The sequence below is a fragment of the Pan paniscus genome, chromosome 5 (assembly GCF_029289425.2).
Source record: "Pan paniscus chromosome 5, NHGRI_mPanPan1-v2.0_pri, whole genome shotgun sequence".
NCBI classification, from domain to species: Eukaryota; Metazoa; Chordata; class Mammalia; order Primates; family Hominidae; genus Pan; species Pan paniscus.
In genome coordinates, this window is record NC_073254.2 from 17843021 (window position 1) to 17862548 (window position 19528).

The 19528-nt window shown below is 48.4% G+C and overlaps 1 protein-coding gene across 1 annotated transcript; it reads right to left on the reverse strand.

The window, feature by feature from the left end:
• Positions 1-13425: 13425 nt before the first annotated feature.
• On the reverse strand, positions 13426-17505 carry LOC100971602 (tubulin beta-2B chain). Its single transcript, XM_003806699.6, has 4 exons — positions 16416-17505; positions 15490-15598; positions 15088-15198; positions 13426-14740 (listed from the first exon to the last, which is right to left on the reverse strand). Exons 1-4 carry the CDS (start codon positions 16470-16472, stop codon positions 13680-13682), a joined length of 1338 nt encoding a protein of 445 aa, XP_003806747.1. The 5' UTR covers positions 16473-17505; the 3' UTR covers positions 13426-13679.
• Between the last annotated feature and the right edge of the window lie 2023 nt (positions 17506-19528).

A 19528-nucleotide genomic window follows, 5' to 3' on the forward strand; every position in this document is an offset into this window, starting at 1 on the left:
CAATTTCGGGATAGGTGGAAGACAGCAGACATTGGACATCAGGCAATGAATGACAGTGACTCCAGAGAAAAGGGAAACAAATGAGGTAGCCATATAATTTCCCCAGTTTACTATCTGGAGGTATTTTCCATGCTGCAGTGCAGGGAGGGAGAAACCCAGACAGAGTTTGGTGGTCTCATTGAGTTGAAAATACAGAAATCAGAATTCAAAGTCCAAGTTAGAATTCTGAGAACTCGAGTCAGCTAGAAACACAGAGCAGAATACAGAAGTGGAAGAAACTTCACAGAGAGAGCTTGGAGGTCAGCAGAGAGGTCCTCTTGGGTCTTCAGCTGACAACTGATATGCAGAGGCAAGATAAGAAACTGTGAGAATAGGGGAAGAGCAGCTGGAAAGCAGTAGACCAAACAATTCCCACTGCTCACACAGGCCAGAACGGAAACACCTCATCATGTATGGGGCATTTCCTTAATAAGGGGCGTAAATGGCCAGGTGCGGTGGCTCACGCCCGTAATCCCAACACTTTGGGAGGCCGAGGTGGGTGGATCACGAGGTCAAGAGTTCGAGACCAGCCTGACCAACATGGTGAAACCCTGTCTCTACTAAAAATACAAAAATTAGCAGGGCAAGGTGGCGCATGCCTGTAATCCCAGCTACTCAGGAGACTGAGGCAGGAGAATCACTTGAACCTGGGAGGCAGAGGTTGTAGTGAGCCGAGATTGTGCCGCTGTACTCCAGCCTGGGCAACAGAATAAGACTCCATCTCTAAATAAATAAATAAATAAATAAATGGCGTAAATCATGCCTAGAACAAAATCTACTTTGGACCTGTTCTAGCAAAGCTTAAAAGCAAATTTCAAAAGGATCCAACTGATTCCACGTAATGTAATTGAGTGCCAGAACAACATCCAACAATGCTTAAAGGACTACAACACAACCCAGCACTCACCAACATAAAATTCACAACATCTGGTATCCAAATAAAAGTTGCAAAACAACTGGAAAATATGGCCCATAACCAGGAAAAAAAATTCAATAGAAATATACCTAGAGATGACACAGATGATGAAATCAGGACTATAAAGGAGCTGGTATAAATGTGCTCCATACATTCAAGAAGGCAGAGGAAAACATGAAGAGGCAAGAAATGGAACATTTTCAAGACCCAAATAGAACTTCTAAAGATTAAAAATATATCTGGATGCAAAATACCCATATAAGATTAACAGCAGATTAGACATTGCAGAAAAGGTCTGTGAACTTGAAGGAGAACCTTTGAAGCACAGAGAGGAAAAAGACTGACCAAAAAATGAACAGATTGACAGCAAACTGTGAGACACAATAAAAAATATATACATAATACATGTAATTGAAATCTCAGAATAAGTTGGGAACCCACAAAAATATTTTTAAAATTTATGGTAGAAAATTTTATAAACTTGAAAACTCGGAGATTCAAGAAGCTCCGTGATCCCCAAGTAGAATAAATGCAGAGGAAATTACACCAATGTACATCATATTAAGACTGCCGGAAAATAGTGAGAACAAGATAACATTCAAAGCAGCCAGACAGAAAAATAAAATGTTATATAAAGGCAAACAAAATTAATAATGACTAGTGACTGCTCATCTCATACAGCACAAGTCAGGAGACAATGTTATTTTATGAATATCTGACAGAGAACAAGTTGTCAACCTAAAAATCTATATCCAGTGAAAATATCTTTCAAAAATGAGGCAAAATAAAGGCTTTTTTTTTTTTTTTTTTTTTTTTGTGAGACAGGGTTTTACTCTGTCACCTAGGCTAGAGTGCAATGGCACAATCTCGACTCACCGCACCCTCTGCCTCCCGGGTTCAAGTGATTCTCCTGCCTCAGCCACCTGAGTAGCTGGGATTATAGGAACCATCACCACGCCCAGGTAATTTTTTTTTTTTTTTTTTTTGAGACAGGGTCTCACTCTGTCACCCAGGCTGGAGTTCAGTGGCACGATCTCAGCTCACTGCAACCTCCACCTCCCAGGCTCAAGCGATTCTCCCACCTCAGCCTCCTGAGTAGCTGGGATTATGGGTGTCCACCACCACGCCCGGCTAATTTCTGTATTTTTAGTAGAGATGGGGTTTCACCATGTTGGCCAGGCTGGTCTCAAACTCCTGACCTCAAGTGATCCACCCACCTCGGCCTCCCAAAGTGCTGGGATTACAGGTGTTGAGCCACCATGCCCGGCTGCCCAGATAATTTTTGTATTTTTAGTAGAGACAGAGTTTCGCCGTGTTGCCTAGGCTGTCTTGAACTCCTGAGCTCAAGCTATCTGCCCAAAAATAAAGGCCTTTAAAGCCCAACAAAAGCTGAGAGACTCATTGCCAGCTGACTTGCACATCAAGAGATGTTAAAGGAAGTTCGGTTCTGTAGGGGGAAGGAAATGTGGATCCTCCCAAACAAATGAGGAGACCTGGAATTTAAATGTGTGGATGAATGTGTTTTTCTTAGTTTTTAATCTTTAAAATGATAACTGTTTAAAGCAAGCTTGTCCAATCCATGACTCATGGATGGCTTTGAATGTGGTCCAACACAAATTCATAAACTTTCTTAAAACATTTTGAGGTTTTTTTTGCAATTTTTTTTAGCTCACCCTCTATCTTTAGTGTTAGTGTATTTTATGTGTGGCCCAAGACAACTCTTCTTCCAATATGGTCCAGGGAAGCCAAAAGATTGGACAACCCTCGTTTAGAGCAAAAGCAATAACAATGTATATTTTCAAAATACAGTTGACCCTTGAATAACGTGGGGGTTGGGGCACTTGCCCTACCCCTAGTTGAAAATCTATATATAACTTTTGAATCCTCAAAAACTTAACAGTCTACCGCCCAGTAATACTATACTCATAGCTTACTGTTGACCAGAAGCTGTTCTGGTAACGTAAACAGTTGATTAACACATATCGTGCATATTATATGTATTATATACTATATTCTTACAATAAGGCAAGCTAGAGAAAAAAATGTTATAAGAAATTAATAGGAAGAGAAAATATATTCATTCATTATATATGAGGATGAAGACCTCTATGATGATCCACTTCCACTTACTGTTTCTTTTTTTTTTTTTTTTTTTTTTTGAGACGGAGTCTCGCTGTGTCACCCAGGCTGGAGTGCAGTGGCGTGATCTCAGCTCACTGCAACCTCTGCCTCCCAGGTTCAAGCGATTCTCCTGCCTCAACCTCTCTAGTAGCTGGGACTGCAGGTGCGCACCACCACGCCTGGCTAATTTTTTGTATTTTTAGTAGAGACAGGGTTTCACCGTGTTAGCCAGGATAGTCTCGACCTCCTGACCTCGTGATCTGCCCACCTCGGCCTCCCAAAGTGCTGGGATTACAGGCGTGAGCCACGGCGCCCAGCCTCCACTTAATATTTCATTAAGTGGAAGTGGGTCATCATAAATGCCTTCATGCTCATCATCTTCACATTGAGTGGCTAAGGAAGAGGAGGAAGAGGAGGGTTGGTCTTGGTGTCTCAGGGGCAGCAGAGATGGAAGAAAATCTTTGTATGCGTGGACCTTCACTGGTCAAACCCATGTTGTTTAAGGGCCAACTGTATGTGAAAATAAAGTATGGCTATAAAAGCATGGAAGACAGGAGGGGTTAATGGAAGTACACCATTGTAAGGGTCTCACACTATGCATGAAGTGGTAAAATATAACTGGAAGGTAGATTGTGATAGATTAAAGATGTGTATTTAAATCCTACAGCAACCACTAAAATCATAAACACAAATAAACCAATAGTGGAGATAAAAATGGAATTTAAAAAATACTCTTAGCAGGGAAGCAATAAACAATAGCCAAAATTGAAGGGAAAATGTCATGACCAGAACTGGAATTGCCTGGGTCCTAGACGTGTGCTCTTATTCTAATAAAAAAGGAAAGAATGTGCCATGTAAAGCATCAGAGTAAAGAAAGATTTCTCGAAAATGTTGGAGCCTTAACATGACTGTAAGAGCTGAGAGGCATTTGGGAAGAAATGAAGTGGGCTATTCTAGGGAGGGAAAATGGCATATGAAAAGATGATGGTGGGAGATGGGAAAGGAGGGTATTTGCAGTGGGAAAACAGGATTCATACAGAAAGTTTTCAGAGAGTATTAAGAGGTAAAGGGGCTGAGCGCGGTGGCTCACGCCTGTAATCTCCGCACTTTGGGAAGCTGAGGAGGGCGGATCACTGGAGGTCAGGAGTTCAAGACCAGTTTGGCCAATATGGTGAAACCCCGTCTCTACTAAAAATACAAAAATCAGCTGGGTGTGGTGGCAGGTGCCTGTAATCCCAGCTACTCAGGAGGCCGAGGCAGGAGATTCACTTGAACCTGGGAGGTAGAGGTTGCAGTGGGCAGAGATTGTGCCCTTGCACTCCAGGCTGGGCTAAAAGAGCGAGAATCCATCTCAAAAAAAAAAAAAAAAAAAAAAAGAGGTAAAGGGGGTGTGCCAGGTAGCCAAGGGCCTTGAATTTAGCCTTAAGCCTGTGGGCAAGATGGAACCCCTGAAGACTGCTTATCTCTGAGTGAGCCTCACCCTCAGTGGCCACTCTGGCTATCCTCTTCCCTGGCTGTAATCATTTTTTGGTGTTATGTTGCAAAGATCATGCACTCTGGAGTCAGAAACCTTGGGTTTCTCTCCAGGTTCTCCACTGAATGATTCTAGGGCAAGTTTCTTAGTCTAAGCCCAAGTTCTTTCAGGATCAGTTTCCTAAATTATGAGACTACTGATCACTTGGCCCTTCCTTATCCACCTCAGGGGAGGACACAGTATCCAGGCTAGTCAGTCACTGTCCCTCTTCCCCTGACCACAGGACTGATTCAGGAATGGGTACCTGACACAGTCCTTGCCAGTCTTTTTATATTTATTTTTTTGAGATAGGGTCTTGCTATGTTGCCCAGGCTGGCCTCGAACTCCTGGGCTCAAGTGATCCTCTTGCCTCAGCCTCCTAAGCGCTGGGCCTATAGGTACATGCCACCATGCCCAGCTATGGATTTTTCTCTAGCAATAGGGTGATATAGGCCTAAAGTTGCCACCATCTGGGGAGATCTTGCCAAAGAATAAAGACAAAACTGAGGACTACAAAGCCAAGAGAGTAATGAAGAAAGAGAAAGTTCTGATGACATCATTAGAGGCTCCCAGAACCTGAAAGAACTACCCATGGACTTTTCAATTACGTGAGCCAATGATTTCCCACCCTTACCACTTTTGTAAGCAAGTTTTGAATTGATTTCAGACACAATCAGAAGCACCCAAACTACACAGTATTCTTGTGAGGATTAAATTAGATAAACATGCAACAAACGGCACGTGTTCAACATATACTGACTATTATTACTTTCTTATCACTACATATCTTAATATCATTTTATCCCCTGTACAAGCAGATACAGAGAACTCTATTTTATAGAGGGATTTAGAGAGAGGAAGTAGCTTGTTAAAAGGTCCCAAAGTTAATAAATGACATAGTTGAGCTCTTTTTCCACCAGACGCTATGGACGATGGTAACATGCCTAGCACATAGCAGTCACTTGGTAAATGTGGGTTCCTTTCCCCTTTCCTGCAAACCAAGATCCTCAAATCATGCCTGTCTACCTAGAGGTTCACACGAAAGCAGAAGTCGTAAGGATGCTTCTATACACTCTGCCTCCCTTAGGTATAGTTTGCTCTTCAGAGACTTATCTTTGAATGATCAGACCTGCTGAACGCTTGTATCTTCCCGTCTTAACCCCTCAAGGCTCGCCTCTCTCAGCTGTCCTTCCAGATTTTCAGCCAGTTCTGAACATGGGCATCTAACATGTTCTGTGGCACTGACTTTCCCTCCAGCCCTCAGACTTGGCTTAGTCCCTGTCGTCTGCCACTTTTTCCCTGGACATCGTCCTTTGAGAGACCATGCAGTCCCATGGCCGCGCATGACCAGTATGCACCCGGGTGCGTCCTCTTCCCACACAATTCACCGAAGTAGTCTTGGTTCTTTTTCCTCAATGGTCAGTCATGCAAGTCACAGTGAACATATCTATCTTGGAAAAGCCCAGTGCATAACCTGATATAAACATTTCATTGTCTATCATAGAAAGGAATTTCCCTAAAAGTTCTGGGAGGGTAACTTTTTTCTTCTCACTTAAAAAATATAATGTAGTGGCACACAGCCCGGGCAGTGTAGCTTCACAACATCCTCAGTGTACCTGACAACTTCTGGGAAGTTGTCATCAGTTGACTAAAAGTTAGAAAGGGCTGGACATGGTGGCTCACGCCTGTAATCCCAGCACTTTGGGAGGCCGAGGTGGGTGGATCACCTGATGTCAAGAGTTTGAGACCACCCTGGCCAACATGGTGAAACCCCATCTCTACTAAAAAGACAAAAAATTAGCTGGGTGTGGTGGTGGGTGCCTGTAATCCCAGCCACTTGGGAGGCTGAGGCAGGAGAATTGCTTGAACCTGGGAGGTGGAGGTTGCAGTGAGCAGAGATCGCACCATTGCACTCCAGCCTGGATGACAAGAGCGAGACTCCATCTCAAAGAAAAAAAAAAAGGTTAGAAAGACCTAAATGTAAGGAGAGTAAACATTTTGATTGAGAAATTCAGACCAAGAAATCTTTCATTTAGTCTTCGGCTGTTTTAGAAAATGAGGGATCCTTGAGCATGAAACACTGCAATCTTACATTTACAAAGAGCACTGGAAGAGGTGCTAAGAGAGTGGGTTAGTGTCACTTCTTAGCCACTGTCTGTTTATAGACAAAACTGCTGCTTACCTGTCCAGTGCCCATTCTCTGCTTCCTAACAGAACCTTTAAATTGTTGGGGAGATCGTGTACCCAGCTCAAAGATTATCTTGCTCAGTCAGCTTGTGGGAAAGGTGGGGCCAAGGAAAGGCAAGCAGAAGTCATTGAGGGGATCGTGGCACAGATCTGCAGAGATGGCTGTCTCAGCTGGAAGGTGACTTTTTACCCACCCAGTTCTTCCTCTGCCTTACCTGGAACCTGGTACCATGATCAGAGCTGCAGTGGCCATCCTGCAGCAGGAGAACTTGAGGGTGGTAGCCACTGGTGGTGTTCAGAAGAGCAGAAAGAGAAGAGTCGGGTACACTGAGGATGTTGTGAAGCTACACTGCCCGGGCTGTGTGCCACTACATTGTATTTTTTAAGTGAGAGGAAAAAATAACCCATTGCCATTGTTGCTTGCAGCTGAACATCGGTCCTAACTGATGCAGTGACCTGGAAACATTGCTTAATTGGGACCGTGGTTTCCTCATTTGTGAACTGATGAGGGTTATATCAGAAGATCTCTAAAGTTCTCTCTGTTTCTAAAACCTTATGATTCTAAGACTCTGTATAAATACATAAGTACAAAATGCTTGCCTGATCTCTATTCCATCTTGGCCTTCTGGGCAAATCTGAAAGTGAGTGTGTGTATTGTTAGCTGGAAATCAAAATGACTATGAACGTAGAATTGCCATATGACCCAGAGATTCCACTCCTAGGCGAAATGAACGGAAAACATGCACGCAGACAGACACATATTTATATCAGCGTTACCCTTTTTTTCTGAGATGGGGTCTGGCTCTGTTGCCCAGGCTGGGCTGCAGTGATGGGATCATGGCCCACTGCAGCCTCAACCACCCAGGCTCAAGTGATTTTCCCACCTCAGCCTCCCAAGTAGCTGGGACCACAGGCACGTGACACCACACTTGGTGAATTTTTTAAAAAATTATTTTTTGTAGAGACAGGGGCCTCCCTATGTTATCCAGGCTGATCTCAAACTCCTGGGCTCAAGTGATCCTCCTGCCTTGGCCTCCCAAAGTGCTGGGATTACAGGCATGCACCACCGCGCCCAGCTGCAGCATTATTCTTAATAGTGAAAGAGTGGAAACAACCCAAATATCCATCAACAGAAGAATGAGTAAACAAAACATGGTCTATCCATACAATGGCATATTATTCAACCATAACAGAATGAAGTACTGATACATGCTACAACAGGGATGACCCTTGAAAACATATGCTAAGAAAAAAAAAAGCCCAGCCAGACACAAAGGACCACAAATAGAATGCCTTCATTTATATGAAATGTCCAGAATAGGCAAACCCATAAAGACAGAAACATTAGTGATTTCCTGGGCTTGGAGTGGTAGGGAAGACTGGGGAGAGGGGTACGGGGGGTGACCGACAATAGGCATGGAGTTTCTTTTTTGGGTGATGAAAATATTCTGGAATTAGATGGTGATGATAGCTGCACAATTCTGTGAATATACTAAAACCCCCGACTTACAGTCTTTTAAGTGGTGAATTTTATGGTAGGCAAATTTTATCTCAATTAAAAGACAAAAAAATGACTGTGAAATATTTTGAATGAAATAGAATGCACCAAATTAAGCTTCTTTGGCTGTGTGTTGACAAGCACACCTGCAGAGAAACACGAGGGGTGGGGAGGCAGGAAGGCAGGGTGGTTAAAAAACAAAGGTATGGAAGAGTCTTTTCAAGGGAATGGCTCAACTTTGAAGTGCATTTAGAAAAGCATGACCTCTCAATAGGACATCTTTTACACACCAGAAAGAAATTAGCCTTATAGCAGTTTGCCAAGCCACATCTTAACTAAAATGGGGATTTGAAAAAAGGGCCATTCCTGTCCTCCTTAACTTCCTACTTTTTTTCACAATAGCTAAACCCTGGTAGAATATTCCCTTTTGCAACTGTGTTTGCATTAGAGCATTGTGTATGTGGTGTTTTAAAACCAGGCAATTCAATATCACTTGTCAGTGACCTCATTACAGACAAAAGGCTGGTACTATGTCTGTGGCCAACCCATCTGGGAACGTTGAGTGGGACCTAGGCACACGTTCAGGTTTTCCTTGATGCCAGGGAACTCATCTTTCCCTTCTTCATGACCCTCATGTGGCTTTGTATACAACAGAACCTGAGCCATGCAGCTGCAGTGAAGTCAGCACTGGGTGTAAGACCCAATTTGTACAGAAAGTTTTCTGGGATCTTAGATAATTCTCTGATCCTCAGTTTCCCTACTTACATGCCAAGGAGGACAAATGAGATGATCTCTTAAGGTAATTTTTGTTCAAATTGCTATCAATCTAATATCAATCACTTTTGGTGATACAATGGAAAATCTACCGTAGTCTTAGATCATCCCTGAGGCTGATGTAGGGGAGCAGGCCAACTTAGAGCGCACTGAGGTTTTAGTTCCTTCTCAGACTCTCTGGATGATCTCAGGGTGACTTCAGCTCCCGTCCCCAAACCCCAGTCTCTGAATCATGCATCACATCTCAGTGGCTCTTGTAATTTGGATATTGTGTCTGCTTGGAAGTAAATATCCTCCTCAGGGCACGTCAAGGAGGGATAAAACATTTCTTTCGGGAAGTGTTGAAAACAGACACACACCACCACCACCACCATCACCACATCACCACCACCATCACCATCACCACCACTACCACCACCACCACCACTACCACCATCGCCACCACCACCATCACCACCACCACCACCACTACCACCACCACCACACTACCATCACCACCATCACCATCATCATCACCACCACCACCACCACGACCACCACAACACTACCACATCACCACCACCATCACCACCACCACCATCACCACCACTACCACCACAATCACCACTACCACCATCACCACCACTACTACCATCACCACCACCACCACCATCACCACTACCACCACCACCACCACCATCACCACCACTATCACCATCATCACCATCACCACCATCACCACCACCACTACCACCATCACAATCACCACCACGATCACCATCATCACCACCACCACCACCACCACCACCACCACCACCACAACACTACCACAACACTACATCACCACCCCCACCATCATCATCACCACCACCACCACTACCACTACCACCATCATAATTACCACCACCATCACCACCGCCACCACCACCACTATCACCATCATCACCACCACCACCACCACTACCACAATCACCACAACACTACCATATCACCACCACCATCACCACCACATCACCACCACCATCACCACTGCCACCACCACCACAACACTACCACATCACCACCACCATCACCACCGCCACCACCACCACAACACTACCACATCACCACCACCATCACCACCGCCACCACCACCACAACACTACCACATCACCACCACCATCACCACCGCCACCACCACCACAACACTACCACATCACCACCACCACCATCATCATCACCACCACTACTACCACCACTACCACCACCATCACCACTACTACCATCACCACCACCACCATCACCACCACCATGACCACCACAACACTACCACATCACCACCACCATCACCACTGCCACCACCACCACAACACTACCACATCACCACCACCATCACCACCGCCACCACCACCACAACACTACCACATCACCACCACCACCATCATCATCACCACCACTACTACCACCACTACCACCACCACCACCATCACCACTACTACCATCACCACCACCACCACCATCACCACCACCACGACCACCACAACACTACCACATCACCACCACCACCACCGCAACACTACCACATCACCACCACCACCACCATCACCACTGCCACCACCACCACAACACTACCACATCACCACCACCACCACCACCACTACCACCATCGCTGCCACCACCACCACCACCACCATCACCACCACTACTACCACCACCATCACCACTACCACCACCACCACACTACCACATCACCACCACCACCATCACCACTACCACCACTACCACACTACCACATCACCACCACCATCACCATCACCACTACTACCACCACCACCATCACCACCACCACTACCACTACCACCATCACAATCACCACCACCATCACCACCACCATCACCACCACCACTACCACCACCACCATCACCATCATCACCACCACCACCAACACTACTGCCACCACCACTATTACCATCACCACCACTACTACCACCACCACTACCATAACCATCATCATCACCATCACCATCATTACTGCTATTATGACCACCATCACTACCACCATTATCACCACCACCACTAAACTACCACCACTACCTCACTGCCATCACCATCACCATTACTAATATCACCATTACTAACATCACCATTACTAACATCACCATTATAATACTACCACCGTCACTACCACCACCACCACTACCACCACCACCACCACCATCACCACCACCACCACCACCACCATCAGCACCACCAAATCCCATCACATAAAGGTCATGTAACAAATGAAACTAATGATTCCAAAATAGTATCTTCATCCAGGAATTAGTCTGAGCATTTTCCTCATTTTGAACTTTTTTAAATGTATGCATTTAAAATCTGTATTAGGCCCCAGAAGATCTGCTTGGCAGGTCAGTTTGGCACCCACTATTCTAACCATGCCAAAATAAGCTTTAGCATTCCATACGTGGTTGTACTGACAGGCTAGCAAGCTGGCCTACTGGTGCCTGCCTGTCCCCTTCTCACCAGGTGGAAGAGAAGTACCACACGTCCAGTATGCCAAGAGGCCCTTGGATACAATCCCACTAGTCTCTGAGGGTACTGAACGCATGCCTGACAGGTTGTAGGGAATGCATGCCCAAGGATAGATCCAGGAGACCTTGGCAGCTGCCCCAGGTGTTTGGGGCATTTAAAGCTAATGCCACCCTTCAATTCAGTTGTTGGAAGCTTTACACCAGCTCAGCAGGAATCACATCTGCCAGTCTGCAGCTAAATATAGAAAACTGAGCTGAAGCCACTGGCTCCAGACACCTGTCTGACCCTACTCATCACTCAGTCAAGTTTTAGAGATGTGTAATGCTTGGTAAAGTGAATTGTGCTCTTTTCCATTTATGGGAGCCATGTGGCAGAATTAACTTATTTTCACACTATTTGGAATTATACTGCTTATGGTTTTCTTTGGAACTATTTTCAAATATATTTCAGCCTTTTAAATAATGGAAATCTTGTATCTACACTTTTCTTTCTTTTTTTAACATTTAAGTAAGAGTAGGACCAAGCAGAATAAAATAAATATAAGGTCAGGTTTAAGGTCATATTTTTTCTAATTTTGAGTTTGTGTGAAAACTAGAAAAATCTTAAACCTGGTTTTCATGATCCTTTCTTTCTATAGGGGTGTGTAAATAAGTTTTGTACCTTTGCTTATAACTCACACTCTTTTTCTCTTCTCAAAATGAGAAACTAGCTCAGATTAAAGCAGAGTATCAGCAGTATTTTGACAAGGTAGAATTTATCCCATAGGAACATCTTAACTGAAAATCCATTATTGAAATCCTATAGCTTCTTTAGTGGTTGAATTGAAGTCCAGAGTCAGACTTGGGTTCAAATCCCAAATCCTATTTCTGCATGGAAAAAAAAAATGCAATAGGCTGAAAATTATTCTGGATTGCCTAATTAAAGTAAAATTCCCCAACAATGCAGACTTTATAATTCCATCTAAACTCAAATGATGTTAAAAATAAGTACAAATAGTTTGTAATATAGTATAAATATGATTGCCTGGAGAAAAAGTTGCTTGAGAATTGAGAATGAGCCTATTCACTGTTTATAACTCTATAGCTATTCCTAAGTGCAGGTGATATAACTTAAAAAGGCAGCCTTTGACAAAAAATTCCATTTGTGGAAATTTACAGGATAACTATTCTCATATGCACACTAATAAATGAACAAAATTATTCATTGTGACACTATGCTGTAAGTATAAACCTTAATGACCATTGGTAGGGAATTGGCTAAATAAAACATAGCACAACTATATAATGGACGCTACATATCCATTTAAAGGAGGGAAGCTCTCTGTAGTTTCAAGATACGCTGTTTAGTGAAGAAGGCTGCAGAATTGTGTTAGTATCACATCATGTGTGTGAAGAAAGAGAAAAAGGAAATATCCTACATGGGTTTGAAAATATATGGAGTATTTCTGCAAGGATGTAAGAAAGATAACCGTGATTAGGATGGTTTCCCTCCAGGGAGGAAACTGTATCAAGGAACACAGGAAAAAGACACACTCACTTTCCACTCTTCAGAATTTTGTGCTGTGAGTATGTAGGAACTATTCCAAAAATGCTTTTTTTTTTTTGTAAAGGAGATAAAAGCATAGTAGGAATTGCACATGAAGACACACACTGTGCTTTCAAGTAGACATTTTTTCAACTAATATTTATTAAAAGTATTTTAAAACTCAGGTTGATCTCTCATCTTAACTGTGATTGGTTCAATTTTACCATACCCAAAGAATAAATTCATTTGAGCTTTTACCTACGCCTTTGCTTTTTGTTAAAGGAAGAATTTAATGCAATGTGTTCAGAAAGTTACATTTAAATCGTTAATAAAGAGAAAAAGGAAGAGAAAGAGAGGACACCATTCCGACACAAACGTTTATGTGATTTTAGCCATTACAACAGTAATTCAGAAATATCTCAAATGTTACATTGATGTCATCAATATTACAAAAAAGGAAAAAAAAGTGACAGGCAACAGTGAAGAGCACCAGAGACCCAGCGCACACCTAAAGTAGACCATGCTTCTTTCCTTCCACTGCCAGGTTATCGTCCCGGGAAGCCCCCCACCCCCTCGCTTTCCTCCTCAGCTTTCCCTAACCCGTCTCGCGGGGGCATCTACGCCTCGTCCTCGCCCTCCTCCTCCTCGAACTCCCCTTGTTCGTCGGCCGTGGCGTCCTGGTACTGCTGGTACTCGGACACCAGGTCGTTCATGTTGCTCTCGGCCTCGGTGAACTCCATCTCGTCCATGCCCTCGCCCGTGTACCAGTGCAGGAAGGCCTTGCGCCGGAACATGGCCGTGAACTGCTCGGAGATGCGCTTGAACAGCTCCTGGATGGCCGTGCTGTTGCCGATGAAGGTGGCCGACATCTTCAGGCCGCGGGGCGGGATGTCGCACACGGCCGTCTTCACGTTGTTGGGGATCCACTCCACGAAGTAGCTGCTGTTCTTGTTCTGCACGTTGAGCATCTGCTCGTCCACCTCCTTCATGGACATGCGGCCCCGGAAGATGGCAGCCACCGTCAGGTAGCGGCCGTGGCGCGGGTCGCAGGCGGCCATCATGTTCTTGGAGTCGAACATCTGCTGGGTGAGCTCGGGCACCGTGAGCGCCCGGTACTGCTGGCTGCCCCGGCTGGTCAGGGGCGCGAAGCCGGGCATGAAGAAGTGCAGGCGAGGGAAGGGCACCATGTTCACCGCCAGCTTGCGCAGGTCTGCGTTCAGCTGGCCCGGGAAGCGCAGGCAGGTGGTGACCCCGCTCATGGTGGCCGACACCAGGTGGTTGAGGTCCCCGTAGGTGGGGGTGGTCAGCTTCAGGGTGCGGAAGCAGATGTCATACAGGGCCTCGTTGTCAATGCAGTAGGTTTCATCTGTGTTTTCCACCAGCTGGTGGACAGAGAGGGTGGCGTTGTAGGGCTCCACCACCGTGTCTGACACCTTGGGTGAGGGCATGACGCTGAAGGTGTTCATGATGCGGTCTGGGTACTCTTCCCGGATCTTGCTGATGAGCAGGGTGCCCATCCCGGACCCCGTGCCGCCCCCCAGAGAGTGGGTCAGCTGGAAGCCCTGGAGACAGTCACAGCTCTCTGACTCCTTCCTCACCACATCCAGGACCGAGTCGACCAGCTCGGCTCCCTCTGTGTAGTGGCCCTTGGCCCAGTTATTCCCGGCTCCGCTCTGGCCTGCCAGAGGGAAAGAGAAATCTTAAGTCACCGGTGATTGTACTAAATACCTTACCTCAAACCCCTTAATATAGATCAGTGAGTCAATGCTCAGATAAGACTATTTCAGATTATCACCAAAATGGCCAAACGTTAAAATATTTGTTCATGAATATAATTATAAATAAGGAAGGCCAGGACACCAAGCTCTTAGCAGCTGAAAGGCAAACAATTTTACACTATATTAAAGCTAAGTTGGCACACCGCGGATGTTCTTCATGCTTTCCCTCTGGCAATCACACCTCTCCAGCCTCCACTGCCCAGCGTAAAATGAATCCCTCATGCTCTCAGCCACACCAGGCACTCACCAAACACGAAATTGTCTGGTCTGAAGATCTGGCCGAATGGTCCAGACCTAACCGAATCCATCGTGCCTGGCTCCAGATCCACGAGGATGGCCCGAGGAACATATTTGTTACCTGCAAGGAACAACGGTGACTTAGACCCTCAGGCAAGGACCTCTGCAGAGAAGGGCTTGGCGCCTGCTGCCATCATGCAGATGTTGCCCCAAACAAAGGGAGACCCACCATCAGGTTCTCAAAGGGCTCTGTTGGCATAAGGAAGCCCAATGAAATACTGCAGGGAAAGAGCCGGGATCCTAAACTGAATAGTCTACCCTCTCCCAGGGCCACACCCCTGGGGTCCCACGCAAGGGAAAGGGGAGAAGGTGGAAAAACTGAAGGGAGTGGGGGTGGGGCAAGGGTGATTACCAGTGGCTTCATTGTAGTAAACATTGATTCTCTCCAGCTGCAAATCACTGTCTCCATGGTAACTGCCAGTGGGGTCAATCCCATGCTCATCACTGATGACCTCCCAAAACTGAGACAGAAAGGCTGCATTTAGCCATGAACGATGCCCCCAGAAACGCCAAGGCTCACAATGAAATGTCCCCGACTCAGTTCCGACAACCCAACATTTCAGGAGCTTGAAGCTTTAAAGGGCGTCGTGACCCGGGCACAGCCGCGGGGCTTGTATTTTGCAGGTTCAGGAAGTTGAAACTGGGCGTTTCCCAGGCAAACAGCTGCCGCTCGCGGGGGGAGGTAGGGGTCGAGGGGGTAAGGACCAGCCAAAGCCGGGCAGTGGCGGAGCTTGGCGCACTGGTCGCAGCCCCAGGCGGCGGCAGGAGGCGAGGGCACAGGGACTGCAGCCCGCCAGGAGCGGGTGGGCGGGGAAAGAGGAACGCAAAGGAGCTAAAGGACCGCGGTTTTAGATTCAAAGCACGTCCTGAGAGCGCAAGACAATCGCTCTCCTCCCCTCCCCCGGCAGCTCGACTCCGGTTCAAGCGAGTACAATTAATCCTCCTGGTGTCCCAGCCCCTCGCGCGGAACGCCGCGCACAGCCTCGCGGACACACCCTCGTCTTCTCCAGGCACGCGTGCCTGCCAAGCAGCCAGCGCGGAGGGAGGCCGAGGGGGTGACGGGGACTCCAAATGAGTTACAGCAGAAAGAAAGAGAGGTGCCCCCTCCGTCCGCGAAAGTCACCTCCTAGCCCAGGCCACACTCGGCGGCACAAAGCGGCCAGGAAGGTCTGCATTTGGCGATCCCCAGGCCTTCCCAGGACCGCGCCTGGGGACCCCGAGGGGCTCTCGGCCCAGGTTCGCGCCCCCATTGGACCCCCTCCGCTGCGGCGCGCCCACCTTGGCGCCGATCTGGTTGCCGCACTGGCCCGCCTGGATGTGCACGATCTCACGCATGGTGCCTCGTCAGCGTCCTCCTGGTCCGGCGGCGTCTGGGTCTGTCCGTCCTCCCCTCACACACCCACTGCGGGGTCACCGGGAAGGCGCTCGGGAACCGACGGGCTGAGAGCGCCGGCCCCGCGGGCTCCGGCTTTTATGCAAGGAGGGTGGGGCGGCCGGCACAGGCCGCGCCCCCAGCCCGAGCCCCCCAGTCCCCTTCGCGCTGGCGCTCTCCAGGCCCGGCTGACGTAATGCTCCGAGCCCTAGGGACCGTCCGGGGGGCTGGACCACCGGCCCGCGGCCAATCAGATAGGGCGTGCCGACCGGGAGAGGGGTGGGGGCTACCGGGAGTATGGTGGGGGCGTGCGCATTGTCTGGGGCTGTGGTGGGGGTCTGGGTATGGGGATATGGGGGAAGGGTGAAGAAAAGGAGGGTGAGAGGGCGGCGAGGCGAGGGCCACCAGCGCAGCCTGACCGGGGTGGGGGCAGAGCTGGCACCGGATGGGAACGATGGAGGACTGGAGCGTGTGGAGAAGCCGTCAGGTGCTCCAGTGCCGGCAGGTGGGAGGGCTGAGGTGGCACAGGCTGCTCCGCCACCTCGGACTGCGGCTCCTACTCGGCCACTGGCCAGAGTCCCTCCAGCCAACTGCCCCTGGTGAGACCACCGTCTTTTTCCTCAACCCTGGAGGCCAGCGACTGCCCAGGCGGCGCTCCGTCTCACAGAGGCCTGGGGGAGGACAGGTGGCCCCAGAAGGAAGTCGTGCTTGATGGCAACCGGGACACCTGCGGCCCATGAACACCAGCGCGGCCTCCGCCCCCGCCCCAGCGTGGGCCTGCTTTCTCCTTTGTCTGTCTTGGGCTGGTAGCTCCTCTCACTGCGCCGCAGCATCTAGGGGTGAAGCGACCTCGGAGCCCCTCAGCCCTGCCCGACCCTCTCCGGGAGTGCATAACGCCCCTGCTGGTACCCAGGATCCCTCTGCCCCGGGGGTTGACTTTTGTTGCTCGCGAGTGATGGAGTGGGAGTGGCCGGTGGCGCTGCACTGACCGTCCGGAGGGCAGAAAGAGGGTGGGGTCCCGGGGGCGGGGCTGTCGGCGGAACAAAGGGCTCTCAGAAACGTGGGATACGCTGTGTAACCTAGTGTTTAAAACCACACGACAGGCGCCCCACCCCCCCCCCCCCCCACCCCGCCCTCGGATTCAGTTCATCTATTGTCAAGTAAGAGGGTGGGTTCCAAGGGTGGCCCAAGCCCGAGTAACAAACTTTCTTATCTTCCATCGCGGCGACCTGGAGGTCCGAGGCTTCGTGTTGCGGTTGAAGGGTGGGGAATACGACTAAAAACTGCAGCCCAGCGCGCGCGAGACGACCCAAGACCCACGCGCACTCGCACGAGCGCGTGCACAGACTTGGAGCACAGACCCTCCCTTCAGATCCGCAGTCTCTAGGTACTGAGGCAGGAACTGGTCTCTTTGTTACTTTTCGCGCGCGCGTGTGTGTGTGTGAGAGAGAGAGAAAGAGAGAGAGACAGACTAATCCTGCGTGCGTTTGAGGGCGGGAGGGGAAAGGGTGTCAGAAACGTTCACTGCACAACCTGTTCCCTGCAATTCGATGACTGAAGCGCGCCGCCCCACACTTCGGAAGGGCCGTTGGCGAGGTGACGTGACCTCTTTCATCCCCTGGCGAGAAAGGCCGAATGACCCGGGCTCCCGCGGCGGAGCGGAGCCTGCAGCTGTTGAGCGAGACCCTCCCAGAACTATCAGCAAGCTGTCATCGCCTCCCTTTCCCGCTGTGAGGTGGAGGGTGGGGGGTTCAAGTCGATTCCAATGTACAAAGAGAAGTAGCGAGAACAAAAGCCCAGGCGCCCCCAAACATCCAGGGCGCCCAGACTGGAGCTCGCGGGCCGGTATTCCAGACCCGGCCGGCGTGCCCGGGTGAGGGTGGGGTCTGCCGAGAGGCAGAGAGCAGCGGAGGGTCTGTCCACATGCCCTACTCTCCTGGTACCAAGGTCTCGGGGCCTGACCTCCGAGTTTCTAATCCAGATCCTGCAGATGCCGAAACGTCGAGGGCTAGCAATTCCCAAGGTCATACAGCAAGTTAAGGACAGGGCTCGGACTGGAATCTCGTCTTTTGGGCACACCAGACCTCAGGGAAAGTGACCGCATCTTGGCCAAAAGGGCTGTGGCAGGTGTCAGCCTCGAGGTGGCGGCTCTGGTGGGACCAAGCTGCGCCGGAAGGAACAGAGCTAGGGCGGCACCCGCGCGGCGAGTGTAGACACACTCGGAGCGGTCACCCCCTCGCTGCGAGCTCCCAGGAGCAACCCTGATGCTCAGCGCTGGGGGGTGGAGTTGGGGGCCGCTCAGCTCCATGCTGGGTAACTTGAGCTGGCCGCTAACCATTTCATTTCTTAGCTTCTGTTTCCGAGCCAAATCTCCATTCAGTGCCCGGGTGAAAACGCGTGTTCAAGATCATATAGATAGATGAAAAGACCCTTTCCTCTCAGGTTTCTTTTAAAGGGGGAGGTTTGGGATAGGATGAGGCTGGAAATCATCCTTCTGAAAGCCCAGAGTGCCCTTGGGGACACTTTTGGCCCAAGATCTGCTTTCCTGTCAAGCATTTTGCTTGAATTGTCCCCACACCCCCGCCCCTTCCGGGCAGCCAGTCTTGTTAACCGGTCTACATCCCACCCCCACCCCCACCCCCACTGGAATTGTGATGCTGCACATTTTTATTTTCACAAGGAGCTGATTTTGTGTTAAAATGTTGACAACAGCCACACCTTTCCCTGAAGTCTTTCAGTTTATCTGATAACCCTTAAACAAAAAAATCATTCTTAATCCATGTAGCTCGCATAAAGAGACTGGTACCCGGCTTTCAAAGAAAAAAAAAGTCGTTTTCAGTTGGGTCCCCAGCATTTCTGTCTATTCATTATATGCAATGCTTCTCAATCTAGGTCATCGCATATCAGGCACGAAGATTTCGGGGCAACATATTTCATGATGTCTTAATGTTAGTCTTGATGACGTACTAACATTTAAAAATTTTCCCTTCCAGAGACAATTGTAGAAATATTGCTGCAT